Here is a 23,467-nt window from a genome sequence, read left to right on the forward strand (position 1 = left end):
AAACTTGACATGAGCCAACAGTGTGACGTGGCAGCTAAAAAAGCCAATGCAATTCTGGGCTGCATCAATAGGAGTATTGCATCTAGATCAAGGGAAGTAATAGTGCCACTGTATTCTGCTCTGGTCAGACCTCACCTGGAGTACTGTGTCCAGTTCTGGGCACCACAGTTCAAGAAGGACACTGACAAACTGGAATGTGTCCAGAGGAGGGCAACCAAAATGGTCAAAGGCCTGGAAACGATGCCTTATGAGGAACGGCTAAGGGAGCTGGGCATGTTTAGCCTGGAGAAGAGGAGGTTAAGGGGTGATATGATAGCCATGTTCAAAGGATGTCACATAGAGGAGGGAGAAAGGTTGTTTTCTGCTGCTCCAGAGAAGCGGACACGGAGCAATGGATCCAAACTACAAGAAAGAAGATTCCACCTAAACATTAGGAAGAACTTCCTGACAGTAAGAGCTGTTTGACAGTGGAATTTGCTGCCAAGGAGTGTGGTGGAGTCTCCTTCTTTGAAGGTCTTTAAGCAGAGGCTTGACAACCATATGTCAGGAGTGCTCTGGTGGTGTTTCCTGCTTGGCAGGCGGTTGGACTCGATGGCCCTTGTGGTCTCTTCCAACTCTATGATTCTATGATTCTATGATATCACATTCACCCCCATCTTGGAAGCTTCCAGAGGCATTTGGCTAACCACTGATACAAACAAAACTTTGGATGAATTTCTATTTTCATATGAAGTTGAAAATGCAAGCAATAACAAGGAAGAAGGTCACCAATTACAAAAAGAGCAAATTAAACTCATCGGCCCATAGGCCTTAGTATGTAAATATGCAATTTTAAGAATTGGTGCCTGCTTTGCTTGTTTTCCTCTCCTCTCCCCATCCCTTTTCTCCTTTTTGCCATGTCTTTTTCACAATCTGAAAGTCTTTTTTTTAAATGATCTGTGACTCATTCTGAGAGGTTTTCATCATCATTATTATTGAAGAGCACAGTAAAACCACAATCAATCAATAAATATGGGGGGGGGGAGTTACAGTAAAATAGCCTGAATAAACACTCCCTAACAGTTGAGAGAGTTTGGTTGTTTAATGATGCAATCCTATACTCATTTACCTGTGAGCAGGTCCTGTTCAACACAGTAGGTTTTATTTCTGAGTAGACACACATACATCACATTTTTTCTTTAAAAATAACTTTTGCCATCCCCAGACAGGATGCCTAGTGGTCAGGAATGGTGAGAGTTGTTGTCCCTGAAAGGTAACCAGTTCTTCCTCCCTGCTCTAAGCTAATGTATGCGGCTTCTTCTGTGCGTTTCTGAGAAACATTGCATCTTCAGTCTGTCTTCTGTGAAAAGACAGGAAGCCACAACAGCATTGTGACAGACAACTTCCCCACCATTACTGAGGCAAGGTTAGTTGCTGGAGCTCAACTAGAGAAGAGAATTCTAATCCCTGAAGAGGAAGAAAGTATGTTCTTTCTACTAATAGGACCTATCCGGTGCTTGGCAGCTGTGCTCCTCCTGCTGTCTGGTGAGTTTCATGTAATGTGTTTAGCCTTCATGGGAATATAATAGAGACAGGGAAAGGATGCATTGGACTCCAAGCCTCATCATCCATGAACATTGATCATGGTGGCTAGGGCTGTTGGGAGTTGGTGTCCAACAATATCTGGAATGCCACAAGCTCCCTACCATTGGAATACAAGAAATGCCTTGCTGTATTACAACTATGCTGACCTCCTGCGGTATTCTGGTTGGCTACTGAAGTTTTGGATGCTTACAAAGTAGGGCATGAATGTGATGTTCCTTCATGGAACAGAAGAAGGACCTGCTGGATCAAGCCAGTGGCTCATCTAGTCTAGCGTTGTGTTTTCACAGTGGCCAACCAGATGCCTGTATTTGTTGACCATGATGACTATGCCTGCAGATGCCTGCAGGAAACCCATAAGCAGGACCTGAGCACAAGAGCACTGTTCCCCTCCTGAGGTTTCCAAAAGCTGGTGTTCAGAATAATTACTGTCTCCAACCGTAGGGGCAGAGCATAGCCATCATGGGAACAAATAGCCTTGTCCTCCTTGAATTTGGATAATCATCTTTTAAAGCCATCCAAGTTGGTGGCCCTCACTGCCTCCTGGGGGAGCAAGCTCTATAGTTTAACAATATATTGCATTAAGTATTTTCTTTTCTCTGTCCTGAATCTTCCAAAGTTCAGCTTCAGTGGATGTCCACAAGTTCCAGTATTATGGGGGGGGGGGGGGGAGACGGACGACTTTTCTCTACAATGGTACCTCGGGTTACAGACGCTTCAGGTTACAGACTCCACTAACCCAGAAATAGTACCTCAGGTTAAGAACTTCACTTCAGGATGAGAACAGAAATGGCGCAGCAGTGGTGTGGCGGCAGCAGGAGGCCCCGTTAGCTAAAGTGGTACCTCAGGTTAAAAACAGTTTCAGGTAAAGAACAGACCTCCAGAATGAATTAAGTTCTTAACCCAAGGTACCACTGTATTCACTTTCTCCATTTTATGTATCAAAAACTTTAACAACCCTGATCTAAAGTTATCAGCTCTCATAATAATTATATACAGACAAAAGTAGCAATTTTTAAGTAAGCTAATTTTAGATTTAGAAAAGAAATATTTTAGTAATCCTACAGCTGGTTGCTTGTAGCTAACATCAAATGTTATAGATTCAGTTTAATTGGTTGGGCAAGAAAGTTTGAAACCTGAATATAGATGCTTGTGTATATAGAATATATATGTAGAGCACCTCTTTAAAAAGAAAAAGGGGGAAATGAAGAAATAAAAACACTGCATTATTTTTCATTTAACTTTTGCTCAAGCCTGTAGTATTTGTGAATTCTGATGTAAGGCTGCTGAACATCAGAGTTTTGCCATTTTTGCTTTTCACCCATTACTTTTGTCCTATTGCACTTTGTTCAGAATGCCAGCTTTACTTGATTATATTTTGATATAATCTCTGCTGCCGTGCTGTGGTTTGCTTGCAGATCTCTGTGCAGGAGAAAGGATAGTATCCATCCAGAAAGGACTTCTATATCGAGCAAGAGGCTACCACATCACTATCTGGTGTAATGTCAGTGGTTACCAGGGACCAATGGAGCAGAATTTCGAATGGTCCATTCATCGGCCATCGGACCCAAATAGAAAGCTGCAAATTATCAGCACGGATGATGCCTCCTTTCCTTATGCTGTCTACTCTCAGCGCGTTGGAAGTAGGGAGATCTACATAGAAAGGATCCGAGGAGATTCTGTTCTGCTGCACATCACTGAGCTCAGAGACATGGATACCGGCGAGTATGAGTGTTACACACCCAGCACAGATGCTGGTTACCTTGGGAATTATGGTGCCAAAACGAACCTTTTCGGTATGATATGACTATTTACTGACCACTTAGCAGTTACCTTCAACAGTCTATGGCCCACAAAACTGATTGCACAGCCCACCAGACAGTTCTTATGGCTTGTCAGGTGTTTAACTGCACTGCTGGATTTTGCCATTCCACGGAGGCAGCAAAAACAGAAGCTGTTCAAAAGGGCTGCCATACATGGCTGCTTGGCTCGGCTCCAGTTGGAGATCGAAAGTTTGTTCAGGCTTGTGTTAGACAGTAAATGTGGATGTTTTTGAATTCAGCTGGAGAATGAGCTCCACTCTGCAACAGCTGCTAAGTAAGAGGCACTGGAATGGAGATGCGAGACAGCTCATGTGCTTTGCTGAACTGTTCTGCCTATGACCTCTGAGGCTCTATTAGTTTGCTTGGAAGGTGTGACCAAGAGTTAGGGAATCTTTATTTATAAAATCCTGTTCTTCCTTCAAGGAGCCAGGGTGGCATACATGAACCCCTAATGACTCACAACAATCCTGTGTTGAGGCAGTTTAGTCTTGAGAGGGACTTAATCCAAGATCACCTAGTATACTTCATGCTTGGGTGGTGCTCTCCCTGCTCCAAGTCCAGCACTGGTAAGGTATAAACATTCCTTAGAACCACTGATTAGTTCCTCCTAAAAAATAATCTCTTCAGGGGGCTCAATGGGTGCTGGCCAGTCGCTTGTAGTCTGACCTCTTCTAAAAGAAGTGTGTGGCTCTGTATGCATCTGTGAACATCCTTCCATCTGTGTTTTCTTGTATTTCTTCATTTCATTTTAGTAATTCCAGACCTGCTCGCTGCCACCATGAGGCCACAGGCTCTCACTCGAGATCAAGGGGATTCATTAGAACTCATTTGCGAAGTGTCAACAGCTACAGTCCAACACACCCACCTCTCGGTTGGTTGGTGCCTTCTTCCAGAAGGAGGCAATGGACAAGCCCAGAGGATCCTTTCCCTGTCCAGAGATTTTGTCTTACTACCAGGATCCTCTTACAATCAGAGGTTTTCCTCAGGAGATATCAGGCTAGACAAAATTGGGAGCAGAGAATATAAGCTCTCCATTGTCAGCGTACAACCCTCAGACCAGGGGGAAGTGTACTGTGAGGCAGTGGAGTGGATTCAAGATCCCGATGAAACTTGGAAAGATATTGCCCGGAAACAGACAGACAAAACATCACTGACCATCAGAAGCCTGGGTAAGAGTTGTATTTTCTACCCGTCATATATCCTGCCATTCCTGAAAGAGGCAATGAGCTACTTGATAGCCAGTGGGAGAGTAATTGTCTATGTATTTTTCCAGCAAATGCACACAATTAACTTGATTCACCATTTTACTCCAAGCCTTCTATACAGCTCTGACAGGATTCGCATCCCAAAAACAAATATTTGATTCCATACAACAATTGGGGAAAGAAATTCAAAAATGCAAGAGGCCATTTTCCGTTATTGAAAATGTAAGCAAGATTAGAACAGTACTCCTTCACCATTTTGTAAAAGTTGCTTAGGAATCTTTATCGCTTGGAATGCAAACTTTGTAACTAATTCAGTTATGTGAGATGGTGTTATCTGTGAGAAGGAAGGCTGTATATTTTACTCTAAAGACCTTCCTGGGAAGGGCACAATAAAATAAAATTTAATTTGCAGCTGATGATCTCCTTGGAGCCAGCTGGAACATCAAAAAGTAGCATTATGTATAAACAACTCTGGCTTTTTCATTTACCAGTTTGTCAGTGCTTCTTTATATAATCAGCCATTCTGGATTGCTGTTGTTGTTTTTTAAAGTTTTTTAAGTGCTGCTCTAAGCTACTGTAATAAAGCTATGGAAGAATGACAGAGAAAAGCACTCCATCTACACAAAGAGAAAAGAGACTGTCTGCTCTGTCAGATCCAGGTGTGGCTCGTCCTATTAACATCCTGGAGTGTGGGGAGGAATCAAGGACCATACATCATGCAGACATAAACCATGAGACTGGCTAAATAATACATGGTGCTTAACGCAAATACTACTGATGATGATGATAAAGTGGTAGTTTAGGTTTATTTTTCCCCACTCTTTCAGTTGCTACAGCTGTGCTGCTGTTGAAATGTGATCCTCCTACACTAGGGAATTGAAAGCTAGCTGGCTGATTCTGTTCTGCTTCTTTTCGCTTTCGGTTGCGGCTAGTTCTTCTTTGCCTCAGCACCGACAGCTTCCGTGGATCACGAAAATCATGTAGCGTTTCGAGCAAGAGGGCGGCAGGAGACCCAGCTCACTTCCTAGTCCAGCCATTGCCAAGGCAGATTGTGGTCTCTTCTGCAGCACGGCTATGTATTGTAGGGATTGGGGAGGGAAGTATTGATGTAACAGGGAGCAGGACAAGGTTCGAGTGCTGGAATAGAGGCCTGCTCACCCCTTGTGCTAATTAGAGGATTTAGCACCAAATCCTGCACCTTGGTACATACCTAGCACCAGTGCATTAGGCAAATGGATTCTATAATTGCCTCTTTCCACGTAACATTTATTGAAATTCTATATCCTTCTCCCCTCCGCCAGCTCCCCATTTGTCAAATTACAATCTGTTGAGCTTTGCTGTGGGATTAGTGCTGCAAGAACATGGAGAAAGGGATGGGCTGCCTTCCCACATCCTCATTCACCCCAGGGGAGCTGCAACCTAAATTGAAGAGCACACAGCACACACCCTGTCTCAACAAGAGCGATGCTTTTTTAACCCACTTCCAGGCTGAAACACGTTATGCCACATTGTTGGCATAAGATATTCAGCAAATATTTGTGAATGGCAAACGTTTGTTCGGGATTTCTGCTCTGAATTATTTATGTGCCTGCATTCAATGCCTTGGATAATTTATGCGCAGTAAGCAATTAGACCAGCGGCTCAAGCTATGATTAGCTGCAGTGCCTTGGCCTTTGGATGCATGGAGCGAGAGCTATGAAATTGCACTGATATTAGGGAATGCACAGCACAGGGGCACAGAAGATGTAAGAAGTTTCCTTGCACTGAATCAGGTCACTGGTCAGTATTGTCTAGGCCAACCTTTGCCAACCTGGTGCCCCCTGATGTTGTTGGACTACAACTCTCATCAGCCCCAGCCAACACATGCTGACTGGGGCTAATGGGAGTTGTAGTCCAGCAACATTGGAGGGTCACATTTTCAGGAAGCAGGTCTTCCAGGACTCATAGCCAAGATGGTCTTTGAATGTTGGTATTCCTAGGAAGAAGGCAGAGTATGGGGTGGGAAAGTTGCCAAAACTGCCCTGGTTTCGCGGCTGTAGCATTAAGAAGGGAAGCTGATTTTTGCACATCACATTTTAGCCCCCTTCAGTCTCCTGCTTTCATGCTGGAAATCATAGAATTGTGGAGTTGGAAGGGACCCCTGCAATGCAGGAACCACAACTAAAGCATCCAAGACAGATGGCCATCAAGCCTCTGCTTAAAATCCTTCAAGGAAGGAGAGTCCACAACCTCCCAAGGGAGACTTTCTCACAGTCAAACAGCTCTTACTGTCTGAAAGTTATTCCTGATGTTTAGTCAGAATCTCCTTTGTTGTAACTTGAAGCCATTGGTTTGGACCCTACTCTCTGGAGCTGGAGAAAAGAGCTTGGTCCATCCTCCATGTAGATATTTGAAGATGGCTATCATGCTGGAGGAAGACGCCCATGAAAATATGTCACACATCAAGTATGGTATACTCCTGCTTATTGCACTAAAGCTACCACCTGAAAGGCAAAATTGAATCTGGACTTAACTATCTCTGCTGCTTTATATTTTCACAGATCAAAATTTTGATGTTGACATCTCTGTTGCTAAGAGGTCTCTCCTGGAAGGGGAAGCCTTGCAGATCAACTGCACTATGAAAGCCCAGAATACGCAAAACAGATGGTTCCAGGTGGTTTGGCGCCATCACGGTATGGTGATGGCTAGTCTCGATCATTATGGCACCTTGTCTTTTCAAAATGACAATGAGGAAAGGTATACTGTGGGAAACCTCCTAGTGAAGAAGCAGAGCAATGATAAGTACATCCTCAGAATCAACAAGGCGGAACTGAAGGACAAAGGCACCTATAGCTGTTTCGTTTCTGAAGTTGGGCAGACTCCCACTGGCTCCTTTGCTATCGCACAACAAAAGTCTTCATCAGCCATTGATATAGATGTGAAGCCTAGAGGTCAGTCATGCCAAACACTTTTCCTCCAAACAAAATATGGGAATAGCCCCTGGGCTGGGGTTCACTGATGCCCTTTGCTAGCAGACTCTAAACCAAAACTCACAGGTATATTAGACCATTCTGTAGCATAGGGCAGTCCAGTGCTTCTCTTCTAAAAATAAGGCTCCAGTAACCTTGAGTACCCCCAGAAAAAAAGCACTGGGGCAATCCAACATTAAAAGAAGTCATTGAGAACTGACCAGAGACTCCAAATTTTGCAATCAAACATCAATCTCCAAAATCCTATGGGAGAGGTAAATTGTGCAACTATAACAATTTAAGGCTTAAGATGGTGAACAACGAGTGTGTCCTTTTCTATATACCATCTTTCCATTGTGGGCTACAGATAGAAAATAGGAAGTGGTTTGAGAGCACTGTCTCTTCCTCTGTGGTGTAAACCATTTCCTGGCATTACCTTTAGACAAACACATTTGACAGCTTTTTGAAACACTATAAATTCCTGCTTATTAGGGATAGTTGGATGTACAAGTGCACTAGTATCCCACTTTCAAAAATGATTTCATATTTTGGGGCGGGGGCGGGGACTGCTGCCTGTATCCAGCCTTAGTTTGCAAAGTGGGAATAGACTGGTGACATCATCACCACTCCAGACTGTCTCTCAAGTTTTTCTTCATTAGTTAAGGATTCCATTCTAATGCTTTCACTATTTCCCCATTTTTCTCCCTATGTACCTCTTTGTTCCATGATTTCCTGTCCTATTTCTGTGGGCCTTTTTGCAAAGCTATGCAGCTTCAAGTGTGCTCCTTTTAAAAAAAAAAGATCTGGCAAACTGCTGTTGAAAATTTGCATGAGGCAACTATACAGGAATGTCTGTGGTCCAGGAATAGATGAAAGTTTCATTCAGGATAAAACTCCCATTCCCTTCAGTCTCATGAACATCCCTGCCTTCAAGTTAGATTTATGTAGTATACCATAGCTTATTTCAGTGTTCAGGGGCATATACGCGTCTGTTCCTTTTTTTAAGTTTTGTGATGGAGGAATTGGGAAAGAGTAACAAACATGAGCATACTAGTTTTCTAACCCTTCTGGTCTGATCATGAAGTCTTTCTTCCCATCACTGAAAACTCTACATCTTCATAGCTCTACAATTCAGTGATAAAGAACATTTTTTTAAATTGTGAAGTTCCTTCTTTGACGAGTAGCATTTGCATTTGACAAATGAAAATGGATACCAAGGGATGTCTAGAATCCTCTTCTTCTTGTCTCATTAAATTCTGCCTACTGTTCCTATAATACTATTATTTGATTGATTATTTAATTTTGCTATCCCACATGTCTCCAACAATACCCGGGTAGCATACATGATTCTATTTCCTCCTTTCTATTCACAACAGGCCTGTAAAGTAAGCTAGGTGGAGAGTGGGAATTTGAACTCTAATCTCTCCACCAATCCAACCACTCCATCAGCTTCAGCTGTGCCCCTACTTGGGAAGGGATAGTCTAGCTATTGTTGTCTATGCACTTTTAACCCCTAAGTTAGATTAGTGCATTGCATTATACATAGGGCTGCCTCTGAAGCTGGTGCTGGAGGGTTCAGCTTCTCTTGGTCCTCATTGAAAGGAATCTCAGGTTTGAGGTTTAGACACAGCTGAATTATGGCCATGTTGGATGAGGAGCTCGAAATGTTTGAGATCCATTTAAGTCATCTGTTTCAGACCTCCTTCACAAAATGAGAAGAAGACCAGTTCTGCAACACTTTGTTATGGTTATATTACTGCCAAAGAGCAAGGGCATAGATTGTAGGAGACAGTAGAGTTCTCAGCCACGGTGATCTGGTAAAACCAATGAATTTGGTGATCTCGGTGTTAAGGAAAACAACAAGTCAGGAACCAAAAAGCCATCTAGTGAGAGAGGGCGAGTCACTTAGTCTCTTCATGCCTTACATTTTGTCCTATGGAGAAATGAGCTCAGTGTGAAAAGATCTTAACACATGATGGTGTATAAGAACATAGTATGAGTTGTCTGGATCACACCAACGGCCCATCTAGTCCAGCATCCTGTTCTCACAGTGACCCATGGGAGGCCTTAAAGCAGGACCTGAGCACAACAGCACACTCTCCACTAGTGATTCCCAGCAAGTGGCATTTAGAAGAAAACTGTCTCCATCAGTGGCGATAAAGATATGGATGATCTCTATACAGAAAAGAGGACATGTATCAGACGGGAAACGTAGAGGACATGTGTCAGTGAAACTTTCCCATTAACCAGTTAGAATGCTCAGTAGAAAACTAAGATGATCTTCTATGAAATAGTGTCAAAATGCAAACCTATTCTGTGTCTTCTTCCCTCTTTCCCTTTGATTCAGATTTATCCATCTATATAACCCATTGTGTTTTGTTCACAGAAAGCCACTTGCAACTGTTTGTGTGGGTCAATAAGAAACAAATAATGGAAGGAGAAACTTTGGTCTTCAACTGTAATGTGAGTATAGCTGCAAATTCGCTGTCTGTGAACTGGTGGCATATCCAGAGGGACAGAGATCCTCCACTGCTCATAGCCAGCCTGGAACAAAATGGCAGACTAAAGATAGGTGCTTCTTACTTGGAGCGCAGTGCTCATGGTGAGCTCAGGTTAGAGAAGAGGGACCCTTCCACGTTTACCTTGACCATCTACAACACTTTAGCCACAAAGGATACAGGGCTGTATCGCTGTGAAGTGACAGAGTGGTCTGGGAGCAGGAGCTGGAAACACACACAGGAAATCTCAACAAGAGTTGAACCACTGGGTAAGTTCATCCTATATCCTTTCCCTTTCACATACTTCTAGCTATCCTGTCTAATTATCCAAGCTAAATGTTATACGCAACATGACAACTCTTTAAGCACACATATATGTCTTTGGGAAGAGACCGAACCAGTCCCAGGTTCAATCAGAGCATCTGTTTCAAAGGATCAGGTAGCAGGTGGTATCACAGGCCTCTGCCTGAGACCCCAAAGAACCACTCCCAGAGTGGACAGGACAGGATTACGGTAGATGAACTGACCCAAGCCCTAGTACAAGACAAGGGCGGTATATGAACCCAATGGTCTGACTTCCTAACACTGTGCTGCAGAGATGTATAAAGTACTCCTGAAACATCATTCCTCCTTCTGTGAACAGTCTGTAACTGAGCTGGGTTATTTCTTGCTAAGCCCAAGGCAATGCTTTTGTGATTTTGACTCAGTTGGCTTGGAAGCAATCCAGGTCAGCAAACATCTATTCAACAGAATGGGTGTGATATGATAGAGAATATAATATTTTATGACATCTGTCCTTACCTCAGCAGTGAGACTTTCTAGACAAGTAGTGAGTAGTGATCACTCACTGTAGCACAAGATGTTAGGGAAAATACTGTCTCTCTTTAAGTAACTGAGACTCTGATGGCAACTACTGTATGTTGGCTACTACAGGTGTAATGTCCAAAATAGTCAGGTGACCAAGACTTTCCTACAAATAGAAATTTGATGGCATTTGGGAGAGAGATCGACAAGGTATCTCTGGTGTTGATGTAATGTCCTCAATTTTCTCTGGCTTAACAGGGCAGAATTTGAAAGCTATACTGAGTAGCAGAGTTCCAAATGTAAAACTGCAGGAAGACCTTGTACTGTTCTGCAAGGTGGCTGGTAATGATGACATCATCAACAATGTGCCAATTTCCATCACCTGGCTATTCCAGCCTCACTTGAAGCTGAGTGGCTATCAGCAAGTGGTCAAAGCCACCGCAAGAGGCACCATTGAATGGGGATTGGCGTTTATGCAATTTGAGAAGAAAACCAAGATTACAAAAGTGTCTTCTTTATCCCAACTCCTTATCCACAGTGTCACATGGCAAGAGAGAGGGATGTATAAGTGTGAAGTTGAAATCTGGAGAAACTCACAGGATGCCAGAAACTTGTCTGCAATAGCAGCTTCTGTGCTATCCTCTAATCTTGTGGAGATCAAGGTCACCCAACCAGGTAGGTGTTTAGAAACCATTGTCAGCCTAACCTTTTCCTTTTGCTACAGTATTAGCCACTGTCTTCTAGGAAGCGTCTCTCATAAGTCGTGGTGGATGACTCAAATCACCGTCCAATATGTTGAATGCAACAGATTTTATTTTGTCCCATAGTGTTGACTGTCTTTTCCCAAACATATCCAAGACTGCCCTACTTTGTATTAAATTTGTATTAAATTTTTCTATTTTATTTACATTTCCAACCAGCTTTATGAATGGATAATCCCTAAAATCCCTCCAACAATAAGGGAGCACTGATAAAACAAATACCCTTGGTTGTATCAAGCGCTCAGAGTAGACCCATTGAAACTAATGAACCGAAGTTAGCCACATTCATTTTTATTTATGTATTCATTTTCACTCTGAGTAGCACAAGTATTGGATACAAGCCACTATTTCCATCTCAGTGATTTGGTTATTTCTGTTCTTAAATTTGCTAAATGTGTTCATTGTTTTTAAATGTTTTTATAGATTGCTTTGAGTTGTTTTTAAATGCATTAAACATGTTCTGAATTTATTTTTAATTGTCACATATCAGTGATGGTTCTGCCACCATGGGCTCCTTTAGAAAGAAGGACAGAATATACATTTAATAAGATAAATAAAAATAAAATAAAGCCCCTTTTGTAAAAGCAACCCCCCCCCTTTCTTCTGTTTGCCAGGAACAGGCAGTAAGTTAAGATGCTAGAGGAAGCTGATAACTTCTTACCATACGTCTGACCAATGCTGTGGAAAGGGGAGACGTTTTGAAATGACTCATACTGGGGGTTTTGCACCCACAGTGGGTAGACAATAGTTTTTGCAGAAATGCACCCGTTGACAGCCTGCACATATAATGGGAAGCAGCTGCTGGGTTCTTTTGCATACTTCACTTGCCACCACAGAGAGAAGAGACTGCACTGTCAGCAGCCGGGTTCAAAGCAAGAGAAGGAACTTGGAGATTGTGCTCAGTTAATTAAATTGAAGTGGGTTCTGATTTCCCCTTTCAAGTCATCTCTCTTTAGCAAGGCCACTGTGGGTGACAAGAAACTTAAAAGAAAGAGCTTGGCTATCCTTAGCAAGATCTGCTTTGGGGGGAAACCGTAGCAGGTTTTTGTAATCGGCATCTTCGGATGAAAATCAAGTACAGAGCTCTGAGATCTAATGAGAATATTGGAAGCAGGAAAAGATGCCCTTATTGCAGCCTTTTCCGAGAGTCCTTTCTCTGTGCTCTTGGAAGCGATTTAGACGCTATCCATGATACTTCCTTGAGAGAAGCCAACAACCCGTGCAGTCCTTTCCACAATCCCTTGTGGGTTTTCCTTTTGCTATAGTCTACAACTTCTTCATTGCTGATGAGACACAATGTGAAAACCATTAAGATGCTATTTCCACTTGCTGGAAAGGTTAACAAGCCAAATCATAGAATTGTAGAGTTTGGCTCCAAGGGTCATCTAGTCCAACCCCCTGCAATGCCAGAATCACAACTAAAGCATCCATGACAGATGGCCATTCAATCTCTGCTTAAAAACAGCCAAGGAAGAAGAGTTCACAACTTCCTGAGGGAGACCATTCCACTATTGAACAGCTCTTACTGTCAAAAAGTTCTTCCTAATATTTAATCGGAATCTCATTTCTTGTTGTTTGAATCCACTGGTTCAGGTCCTACTCTCTGGAGCAGCAGAAAGCTTGTTCCATGAATGATTGTTTCTTAATCTTTTGTTGGAAGCCGCCCAGAGTGGCTGGGGAAACCCAGCCAGATAGGCGGGGTATAAATAATAAATCATCATCATCATCTTCCGTGTGGAAGCCCTTGAGATATTTGAAGATGGCTCTCATTTCACCTCTCACTCTCCTCTTTTCCAGGCTAAACATACCCAACTCCCTCAAGCACATCTCATAAGGCTTGGCCGCACCCAACATACCTTCTCTGATCATTTCACTTGTTGTTGTTTAATTGTTTAGTCGTGTCCAACTCTTCGTGACCCCATGGACCAGAGCACACCAGGCACTTCTGTCTTCCACTGCCTCCCACAGTTTAGTCAAACTCATGCTGGTAGCTTCGAGAACACTATCCAACCATCTCATCCTCTGTCGTCCCCTTCTCCTTGTGCCCTCCATCTTTCCCAACATCAGGGTCTTTTCCAGGGAGTCTTCTCTTCTCATGAGGTGGCCAAAGTATTGGAGTCTCAGCTTCAGGATCTGTCCTTCCCGTGAGCACTCAGGGCTGATTTCCTTAAGAATGGATAGGTTTGATCTTCTTGCAGTCCATGGGACTCTCAAGAGTCTCCTCCAGCACCAGAATTCAAAAGCATCAATTCTTCGGCAATCAGCCTTCTTTATGGTCCAGTGCTCACTTCCATACATCACTACTGGGAAAAGCATAGCTTTAACTATACGACCTTTGTTGGAAAGGTGATGTCTCTGCTTTTTGAGATGCTGTCTAGGTTTGTCATTGCTTTTCTCCCAAGAAGCAGGCATCTTTTAATTTCGTGGCTGCTCTCACCATCTGCAGTGATCATGGAGCCCAAGAAAGTAAAATCTCTCACTGCCTCCATTTCTTCCCCTTCTATTTGCCAGGAGGTGATGGGCCCAGTGGCCATGATCTTCATTTTTTTGATGTTGAGCTTCAAACCATATTTTGCGCTCTCCTCTTTCACCCTCATTAAAAGGTTCCTTAATTCCTGCTCACTTTCTGCCATCAATGTTGTGTCATCTGCATATCTGAGGTTGTTGATATTTCTTCTGGCAATCTTAATTCCGGCTAGAGATTCATCCAGCCCAACCTTTCGCATGATGAATTCTGCATATAAGTTAAATAAGCAGGGAGACAATATACAGCCTTGTCGTACTCCTTTCCCAATTTTGAACCAATCAGTTGTTCCATATCCAGTTCTAACTGTAGCTTTCACATAGGCAGCCATAAATCCTTTTGCAGGAATGTGACGGGCAAGATTAGGATTAAAATGAAAGGCAGGGCACATAAGGAAGGAGGAGTAAGGAGATGGACAGACAGCTGCTCTGAATGAGAGAAGATCGTAAAATGGATAATAATGAAGATGGTGCTCAAATATTTTCCAGATCTCTGAACATCTTCGTTTCTATCCAGTCAGAACTCTCCCATTTATGTCACAGATAGTTTTAAAATCACAACAGAACAAAAACTAAAGTAGAGGCAGAGTTACATTCAGCAGGAATTTGCAGCAATTTACAACATGCATATAATTTCTTTTATGATTTGACTTTTTGGGTGAGCCTAGCCCACATTATATAATCATTGCTAAAGGTTTAAGGATGGGGGGCATTACTTTCTTTCTAGTACCGCTGAACAAAGTGCTGATTTCTAAAGCTTTCTGTGGAGCAAATATGCGTGTTAAAAGAGGTTCTAAAATGTAAAGAGAAGTGCAGCAAATTAAAATGTGCTGGAATCCTGAAACCCAGATGGGAACTCACTCTATTTTTTATTTTTTTAAGGATATGAATGAATCATGGTCTTCATAAGAGCTTGAACAAAATTGTTTGGCCTGTGCTCCGCAAAATGTATTAGAATAGATTGTTTTTTGTAATATATTCAGTTAATTTAAATACTATTTCATATTTCAATATACATTTTAAATGGTTTAGAACAAAAAAAATCAGCATAAAAATACGATATAATTCTACATTCAAAAGTAAGCAAAATTGCTATGATTACTTATTATATTGTTATTATTCCATATTTTAATAATATATATAATTATATTTTATTTATTTATTTATTTAATGTTATCAATATTAGCTAGTAACTACTATTTCTTTGCCTTTTATTCTAGAAAGCAATCTAAGACTCAACATGGATGTAAAGTCTTTGGAAATCACTAGCAATGAAGATGTAAGAATTGATTGCAGAATCAGGTCATGGACCAATGAGAATTCTCGGTTAGGAGTTGCCTGGTATTTTCTCCCATTTTCTCCCACGAATTCAGTTCCACTGCTGATTATAAGAACGAATTACACTAACATATTGGAATATGGGGAGGCGTTCAGTTCTCTGCATCAGAAATCCAGGTTTCATAACAAGAAGGTCTCCAACCACCTGTACCAGCTGCTTATTCTCTCAGGGGGTTATGATGCCCATGGCGAATATTACTGCGTAGTAGAGGAGTGGATCTGGTTAACAGATGGAGGCTGGTACAAACTTGGAACGATGGAATCTGGAAAAACCACGGTATATTTCAAGTTTTCAGGTAACCGACCTTATTTATTCATGGATCTTTTAGATGAGAGTAGCCAACATGGTGCATTTGGGATGAATTTGCACTGAAATGACAAGAGATTCTGCCACTTTCAGCTGAGCTGGGGCACCATTGCAGAAATGGGCGGACTGGCACAAAACATTGGGCTGCCTGAGAAGATTAGATCACTCATCACTATGCTTATCTACGCCTACTCCTGGCTTAGCTCTTTGGCGGCATGCTGGGGACCTCAGTGCCACTCTTTGAGGGGGGCACAGGGAATAAGGTCACAATGGAGAGTGTTTACCCATGAAAGCAGCAGATGCATTTTAAACTGGCTTTAAACATTTACTTTAACCCAGGCATCCTCAACCTCAGCCCTCCAGATGTTTTTGGCCTACAACTCCCATGATCCCTAGCTAGCAGGACCAGTGGTCAGGGATGATGAGAATTGTCATCTCCAACCATCTGGAGGGCCAAGGTTGAGGAAGCCTGCTTCAACCATTTAATCAACTCTGCTGGTCTCTGTACTGGTATCCCAAGCTACAAAGCCATTTTTATTGCTTTTGAGTCTTATATTGGCACATTACTGCTTTTAAAACTTCATTCTTTTATAAATTAACATCACCATCACAAGAGTCATGTGGATATCGTCGGCTCTCCGGAGCAGAGACACTAACATTGGTTCGTTATTGGTCTGTTTCAAATCCCACAAATAAGCAAGGCATTACTATCGCCAATGCAATTGTGTTTGTGTGTACACAATTGCCTCCAGTAAAGATCCCCAAAGTCAATACTCTTAATTCCCCCAGTTTAGTGCATTCACTTTTGTTCTACCTTTTGCATTAACATTACATGCCCCAGGCGTTGTTGTTGTTAGATACAAACAGCAAGCTGAGATGCCTGCTTGCAAGTAGGTCTCCGCCTGCTTTTTGAAATGATAGATCTCCCAGGTATATGGCCTAATAATTTGTTGTTATAAACAGCCACTCCAATATTTGAGCAGACTGCGCAGGTGGCGCTGTGGGTTAAACCACAGAGCCTAAGGCTTGCTGATCAGAAGTGCGGCAGTTCGAATCCCCGCGACAGGGTGAGCTTCCGTTGCTCGGTCCCTGCTCCTGCCAACCTAGCAGTTCGATAGCACGTCAAAGTGCAAGTAGATAAATAGGTACCACTCTGGTGGGAAGGTAAACGGCGTTTCCATGCGCTGCTCTGGTTTGCCAGAAGCGGCTTAGTCATGCTGGCCACATGACCCGAAAGCTGTACGCCGGCTCCCTTGGCCAGTAAAGCGAGATGAGCGCCGCAACCCCAGAGTCGGTCACGACTGGACCTAACAGTCAGGGGTCCCTTTACTTTACCTTTACTCATGAGTACATCCAAATCTTTGTCTAGACATTGTAGGGGAGTTATGAACCCTTTAAGAAGGTGATGACTTGCCCCTCAATATCTCTGACTCCAGCAAGACACACAGGGCCCCTTCCAGACTGGTGTTTGATTGCGTGTGTATTCTGCAACATCTTTGTGATGTAATACCAGTGCATTGGCAGTGGATTCATTCTGCTTTGGTTTGTTCTGCAATGTTCCCCCCATGCTACCACATTATTGCTGTCTGGAGGGGTTATAGCAGAACAAAAGCAGGATAAAAACAAACCAGAACATTTGTAATATATAAAAAAAATTGTGGGATTTCAGCAGGAAGCTACAGGATGTTCACTGGCTGGAAGTGAAGCTCCAAAACTTTTGCAGGTGCAAACAGTATTGAAAGTGGAATTGCATTAGACCATCCAGAACCATCTCAGCAATTGGGCAGACTGAGGTTGCTGAGGTTCTTGAGGTGCCAGCCCCACGGGCATCCTGCCTGCCCTGCCAGCTGGGCGGAAGTGGTGTTGGTATTGGCCAAAAACATGTGAGATCTTGTGCAGTGTAGAATTTGGACAGGATCTCACCCATAATTGGTGCTGATGCTGATGCTGAGGCTGAGGCTGCTTCTCCACCAGCGACTGAGCCGGCAGCATAGGCAGAGAAGCGGCACTGGTGGCAGCAGGTATGGTGGCAGTGGCAGGGTAGAGCAGCACTTCTTGTTTTGCCACGCTGCTCCTGAGACTGTCCCGAGTGCATCATGTGTGCAAATCATCATGAATGCACACACAAAAAGCTGTCTGGAGAGGCCCACAAAGTATAGCTTGGACCAGCTATTTCTGGTATGTCCTGGGACAATTCCTAGGATTGGGGAATGCATAGTGCCAATCAGAGTGATTAGAGGTGTGACGTAATATGCCAAATTTTCTTTTTCTTTCTTATTTTGGTTCTCCCCCAGAAAATAAGCCACTCGTTGAAAGAACGAACTACAGCATCACTGTCACCGAAAATGAGGATGTGACCTTGAACTGTACCCTGCAGAGGCCATTCCAGCCCACCTCCCACTTCTCCATCAGTTGGTTTAGAGTGTCAGAACAGTCCAATACGGAAACCCTGGTGCATATGAAAGGCAATGGCATCATTGACTACGGTAATGGCACAATGGCAAGGAGGCTGCACCCCCACTGCCCTTCTGTGGGTGATTTTCTTCTGATCCTGCAGAATGTGGAGAAGGATGATGCTGGGCTGTTCTACTGCCGGGTGGAAGAGTTCAAGGCTGTCGACTGCAGTGCTGCAGGAGCAAAACATGAATGGGGTGAATCGGGATTCAGCAAGCTAGTTGTACTCCCTTCAGGTAATGCTGATCTGACTCCTGGGTGCATATCAGTGCTGAACTCTCCAGCCTTATGCCTGGTTTAAAGGCGATCCTTACCCTCTTTAGACAGTTCAGATTGGGGAAAGTAAACACATAAGAGGAAGCATTTGGGCACACTAGCTCCACCCCCTTCACATTTATTCCATTCACTTTCCATCTTGTGGAATCAAAAAGCGGTCACCAAACACCGGGGATGAAGAAGGAACAGGAGGGCTTAATTATGGAGTTGGGATGTGGCAAGGCAATAGGAGGAAGTGTAGTAGTAATGGGTTCTTCTGTAAGAACATTAGAAGAACCTGCTGGATGAGGCCAATGGTCCATCTAGTCCAGCATCCTTTTCTCACAGTGACCAATCAGGTGTCTAAGGGAAGCCAGACAGCAGAATCTGAGCACAACAGTACTCTCTTCTTTTAAGACGAATTTCAGTGGCAGGTAGAGATCCTATGGGTGTCAGGAAAGGCCTCTGCAGGGACTTTAGTAACTGCTGGTGCCCCTTGGTGACCCCTTTTGATTGATCAACATAGTAAGTAGACAAGCCTTACACATTTGGAGCACAGAAAGGAGGCAGAAGGTTTGTTTTGCTATTATTGTTGTAATAAAGTGAGACCAAAAGACCAAGCAATCAATAAGTGGAAGATCCAATGAGTGTTGGAGCGATCAACTTCCCCCTATCACACACTGAGAATGAATAGATGTAGAAAAATGAACAGTGTAAATAAATACCAAAAGAGAGACAATACCTTTCTGTAGCCGCTTCCAGTATCTGCTGAGTCCTCTTATAACAGTCCCATGGTGTCAAATTGGCTAATAAATTCCAGTTCATGATTTTTAGTGCAGTATGGTAACTTTAAGTTCTGCCCATTAATGTCTTAGGAGACTGAAATGCTATCCTAGTGGTTTGTGTCTCCGTTTATGCGATCTCACACAGATTTTTACCTGGCCTATGAAAATGGGAGAAGCACATTGCTTGCAGTTAAAGGCAAATTCTAAAACAGTGCTAAAATGGCTGTGCAGACACATTCCAAGAATGGAAAGGTGACAATCCATACTGTGTATTATGTACATGATCTAAATATAACTACTCAGTCACAGACGTTTCACTTTTGCATATCTGTTAGAATGGGTGATAATGAAGATTCTGAATTTTTTTTTAAAAAAAAGATGTATTCAACATATATTAAAATGCATGGTTTTTAAAAGATGTATTCAACCTTTTTGCAGCCTGCATAGATGCAGGAAATTCAAGCATGAACAGCTATGTTTTCACCCTGTTTCCCTCCCTGCAGTGTCAACCAGTTCCACCCAGATCTGTTCTTCTCCGCCGCTGTTCCGTTTCCTTGTATTCTACCCTCTGGTCCTGTTTGCTATCCTGGTGGCTGCCTTCCTCGTCTGGCACTTCAAAAAGAAATGTGCTCAGAAGAACAAACTGAATCAGTGGGAAGAGAAGACATCTGTTGAAGCTGCTGAGATGGTGGCACCATCCCATTCCAAGCTCAGTTCCGAAAGCCACAATGACATAGCGGAGGAAGAAACCAATCGTCTCAAGGGTAACGAAGAGGATTGACCATTTGTTGAAGAGTGAACACAGGCATTTTGTGCTGCATTGAATTCTGATGACTTTGGGGGAGACTTCTCTTTAGCACTCAATCAGGGCAAATGGCAATTTGGGTTCTCCCGAGACAGACAGATGTCAACAACTGATGTTGGAGGCTATCACCATTCTCGTTGTTGGTTTGACTTACAGCTCCCTCCCCTCTTTTTTTCTTCTTCCTATACTTTTTGACTCTGAAGATCTTCACAAACAGGTACAGTATTTAGCAGCAGGAAGTTTTATTTGACAATCTAGAACTTGCCTCTAGATAGTGCGAAGTGAACTCTGTTCCCTTCTCAGGCAGTGCATGGGAATGAATTCCTGGCTCAGTGCTTCTTTTAAATGGAATTGTTACTCGTGGGGCACGAACTCAACACGGTACTTTTTTAACCATGCAGAGAGGCACTTTTAACCTTTCATAAAAAGACATAATAAAGCAATAATGCCATGGATGTATTTCAGCATTAAATTTAAAGACGGTTAGCACTTAAATTCCCGCTGCCTTTCTCCCATTTTAATTCTATTCTCTGCTGACCCTGCACAGTTTTATGAAGCTCAGATTTAAGGTGATTCACTGTGGGTTTTTAAACAAGACTCAAGACAGCAGAGACACACAAATATCCCCTCTTAATCTATTTCATGGACACACTGAGACATATTCCAGAAGAACTGAACATTTAGAATACACACTTTATCAGAATTTTGTAGCAGTTAGAGAGTCGGACTAGGACCTGGGACACCATGACTCAGATTCCCACTTGGTCATGATGAAGCTCACTGGGTGACCCGGGCCAGTTGACTGCTTCTCAGCCTAACCTACCTCACAGGGTTGTTGTGGAAATTACATGGGGGGGGGGACAATGTATACCACTTTGAGATCCTTGGAGAAAAAGGTGGGATAAAAATGCATTTTATTTTTTTAATGCCAACTATATAGAAGGTAACACAATCTTGAGAGTAGTCCCAAGGGTGATCAACAAATCAATGCCATGCAAAAAAAAATTGCAAAGCACCAGGGGACGCTGTTACCCGGGGGGGCCCTAAGAATCTGTTGCCCCAGGTTTCCAGCCCCTTCTCCTTGTTTTTTATTTTCTTTTTAAACTTAATATTTATTTTATTTTGCTTACAGGACTGCTGAGCATTTTAAGGCACAGTGTTGCTGAGACCCCAAGCACCCATTATCTTAATTTGATCAGAGACCTAAATTCCCTTCTCTCTATAAATTAGCACGTTCAAACTGTATGCAAGTCTGTGTCATAGGCTTGCGCCCTTTTAAACACCTAGTGGCATCCCCAAGAGCAGGCAACTCCAGAAGAACTATAGACCAAGTCGCAATGCGCATTACACGGCCAAGGAATTAAGTACCTAGAAAACACATGTGCGCACATGCATATATAAAGGTACTTGGAATGCAGATTTCGATGAGAGCTGAGGCTTTTTAGCCTAGTGACATCAAGCTTTTGGATCAGTGATCCTACATGCACCTACAATGCTGATATTTCGTCTCCTGCTGAAACCATTTGTTTCACAAGTGGTTTTAGAGAATTAATTTGATTTATGTTGGTATTTGTTCTGTGTTTTATGATTCAGTCATTATATGATGTTTTAATCATTTTTATTGTACATTGCTATGGAAAAGAAAAACTGAAAGAGTGTGTGGGGGGGGGGAGAGATGCCTACCATGCTCCTTCCAGGTTATTGTATCTTGGAGGAGAACATCGGTGGCAGGCAGGAACCCTGACCAGGAGTACTATTGTCAGGAGGTCCTCCAAGATTTTGCACTATCCAGGGTTCCCCAAACTTGGGTCTCCAGCTGTTTTTGGACTACGATTCCCATCATCTCTTACCACTAGCCCTGTTAGCTAGGGACGATGGGAGTTGTACTTCAAAAACAGCTGGGGACCCAAGTTTGGGAAACTGACTCTGGTGAACCCTGGACTAAATGGATGACTGAGTGGGAGATTCAGATGGCCTCCCATCAAAGGGGATTCCTTCCAGGTCAGTGGCAAGAGAGAGCAGCCAAAAAGGGGCTGATAGGAGTATGGGGTTGGGTGTGTTTTTTTTGCTTTGTTTCTTTGCTGTGCATTTGTGCAGATAAAAAGAAGAAAGGGAAAGACAGAGAGAGCCTTAGTCTCTGGGGCTGTCAATCCGCTATGAAAATTCACAGTCAGGGGGAAAGCATTCCCTTATTTTACTTTAAAAAAAAAAAAAGCACATGAAAACGAACTGGTAATAACAAGAGAAGGATGGGAAAACACCCAAAGGGGGTGGGGGTCGCAGCAAGGCTGCTTTGTTCCCCCTCTGATGGGGCTTTAATACCAGCGTGTGGAGCACTGTCCAATTTGGAAGAGAAGGACCATGACCAATCGGTGTTAAATGTGGCAATAATGTGTCATGCGGCGGCCACAGGATAAAAGGCAGCGACAGCCTGAACTGTAACAGATTTCATTCTCTTGCTAATGAGTGAGACGGCACAGTGGCAATGAAATCGAAGGGAAATGCCATGAGATTCTAATTTCTCTTCCCGCTGTTGCTGCCTCTTCTTTGATCTAAAGCGAGTGCCTGTTTTAAATTGCAAACGGATACAAGGAAGATACCATCCAGCCAGTGGCTTACGGGCTTAATGAAGTGGGGCATACGCTCGAGTCAGATAATATTCTGAGCGGCAGGAATTCAGAAGCAGGATTACGGAAGGACTCGGGGAATAAGGTGTGCGTTTTGACGCAGAGGCAAAGGCGAGGACTGGGAAGGGTAGTTGTTGCGTGGCGAGTTCCCGCCCCCCTCAGGATAAATAAAGACACCAGACACCAGAATTTAAGGTTAAATGGGCGAATTAGGCCACAACTTTATTGAATTCAGGAATGAGAGGCATTGGCTTAGGCATTGTTCCTATTGACTATCCGGCTCCAGCCCATTTGCTGGAGACACGGGAAGGGTTAACACCATAGAGGGGGAGTCTCCTGCTGAGGCACATCAACTAGGAGCTCCCCCGGGTCACCGCTCGGGGACGTGCCTTTGGCCCACACCTCCATAGGCTTCGGACAGGGCCACTCCCCCCGGAGTCCTTTATCGGACCACCCTTCGTTCGCTGGGGAGAGGTGATGGCGTTCCTCCCCCCCCACATCCTCTTAACCCCTTCTTACCAATGCCTAACTGCCACACGAGCAATCGCTCGCCGCCAATACTGTCATGCCTGAAACCAATCCCTAATCCCCTTTGCTATGTCAGCCAGCCAAATATCATTTCCCGCATCCGAAAGATGCACGCCATCAGCCAAATATCATTTCCCGCATCCGAAAGATGCACGCCATCAAGCCGGTAGAGGGCCTCGCAGTTGAAACGTATGCCCGGGTGGTCAATGACCCTCCCACCCAGGG

At 43.4% G+C, this 23,467-nt stretch overlaps 2 protein-coding genes across 4 annotated transcripts in view; both read left to right on the top strand.

The window, feature by feature from the left end:
- The window catches only part of IGSF3 (immunoglobulin superfamily member 3), a 494,096-nt gene that overhangs the window by 158,402 nt on the left and 312,227 nt on the right, over positions 1–23,467 (top strand). The window lies entirely within an intron of this gene.
- On the top strand, positions 1,399–21,702 carry CD101 (CD101 molecule). 2 transcript variants are annotated; one of them, XM_081858455.1, is made up of 9 exons: positions 1,399–1,524; positions 3,000–3,377; positions 4,157–4,573; positions 7,150–7,539; positions 9,944–10,324; positions 11,118–11,534; positions 15,364–15,777; positions 18,083–18,478; positions 19,786–21,702. In XM_081858455.1, the coding sequence occupies exons 1-9, from the start codon at positions 1,464–1,466 to the stop codon at positions 20,061–20,063; spliced, it is 3,132 nt and encodes a 1,043-aa protein (XP_081714581.1). In that variant the 5' UTR covers positions 1,399–1,463; the 3' UTR covers positions 20,064–21,702. The 2 variants fall into 2 exon arrangements, with proteins under 2 accessions (XP_081714581.1, XP_081714582.1); XM_081858456.1 differs by lacking the exon at positions 1,399–1,524 and adding an exon at positions 2,031–2,103.

The sequence above is a fragment of the Podarcis erhardii genome, assembly GCF_964252035.2.
Source record: "Podarcis erhardii genome assembly, chromosome: 4".
Taxonomy (NCBI): domain Eukaryota; kingdom Metazoa; phylum Chordata; class Lepidosauria; order Squamata; family Lacertidae; genus Podarcis; species Podarcis erhardii.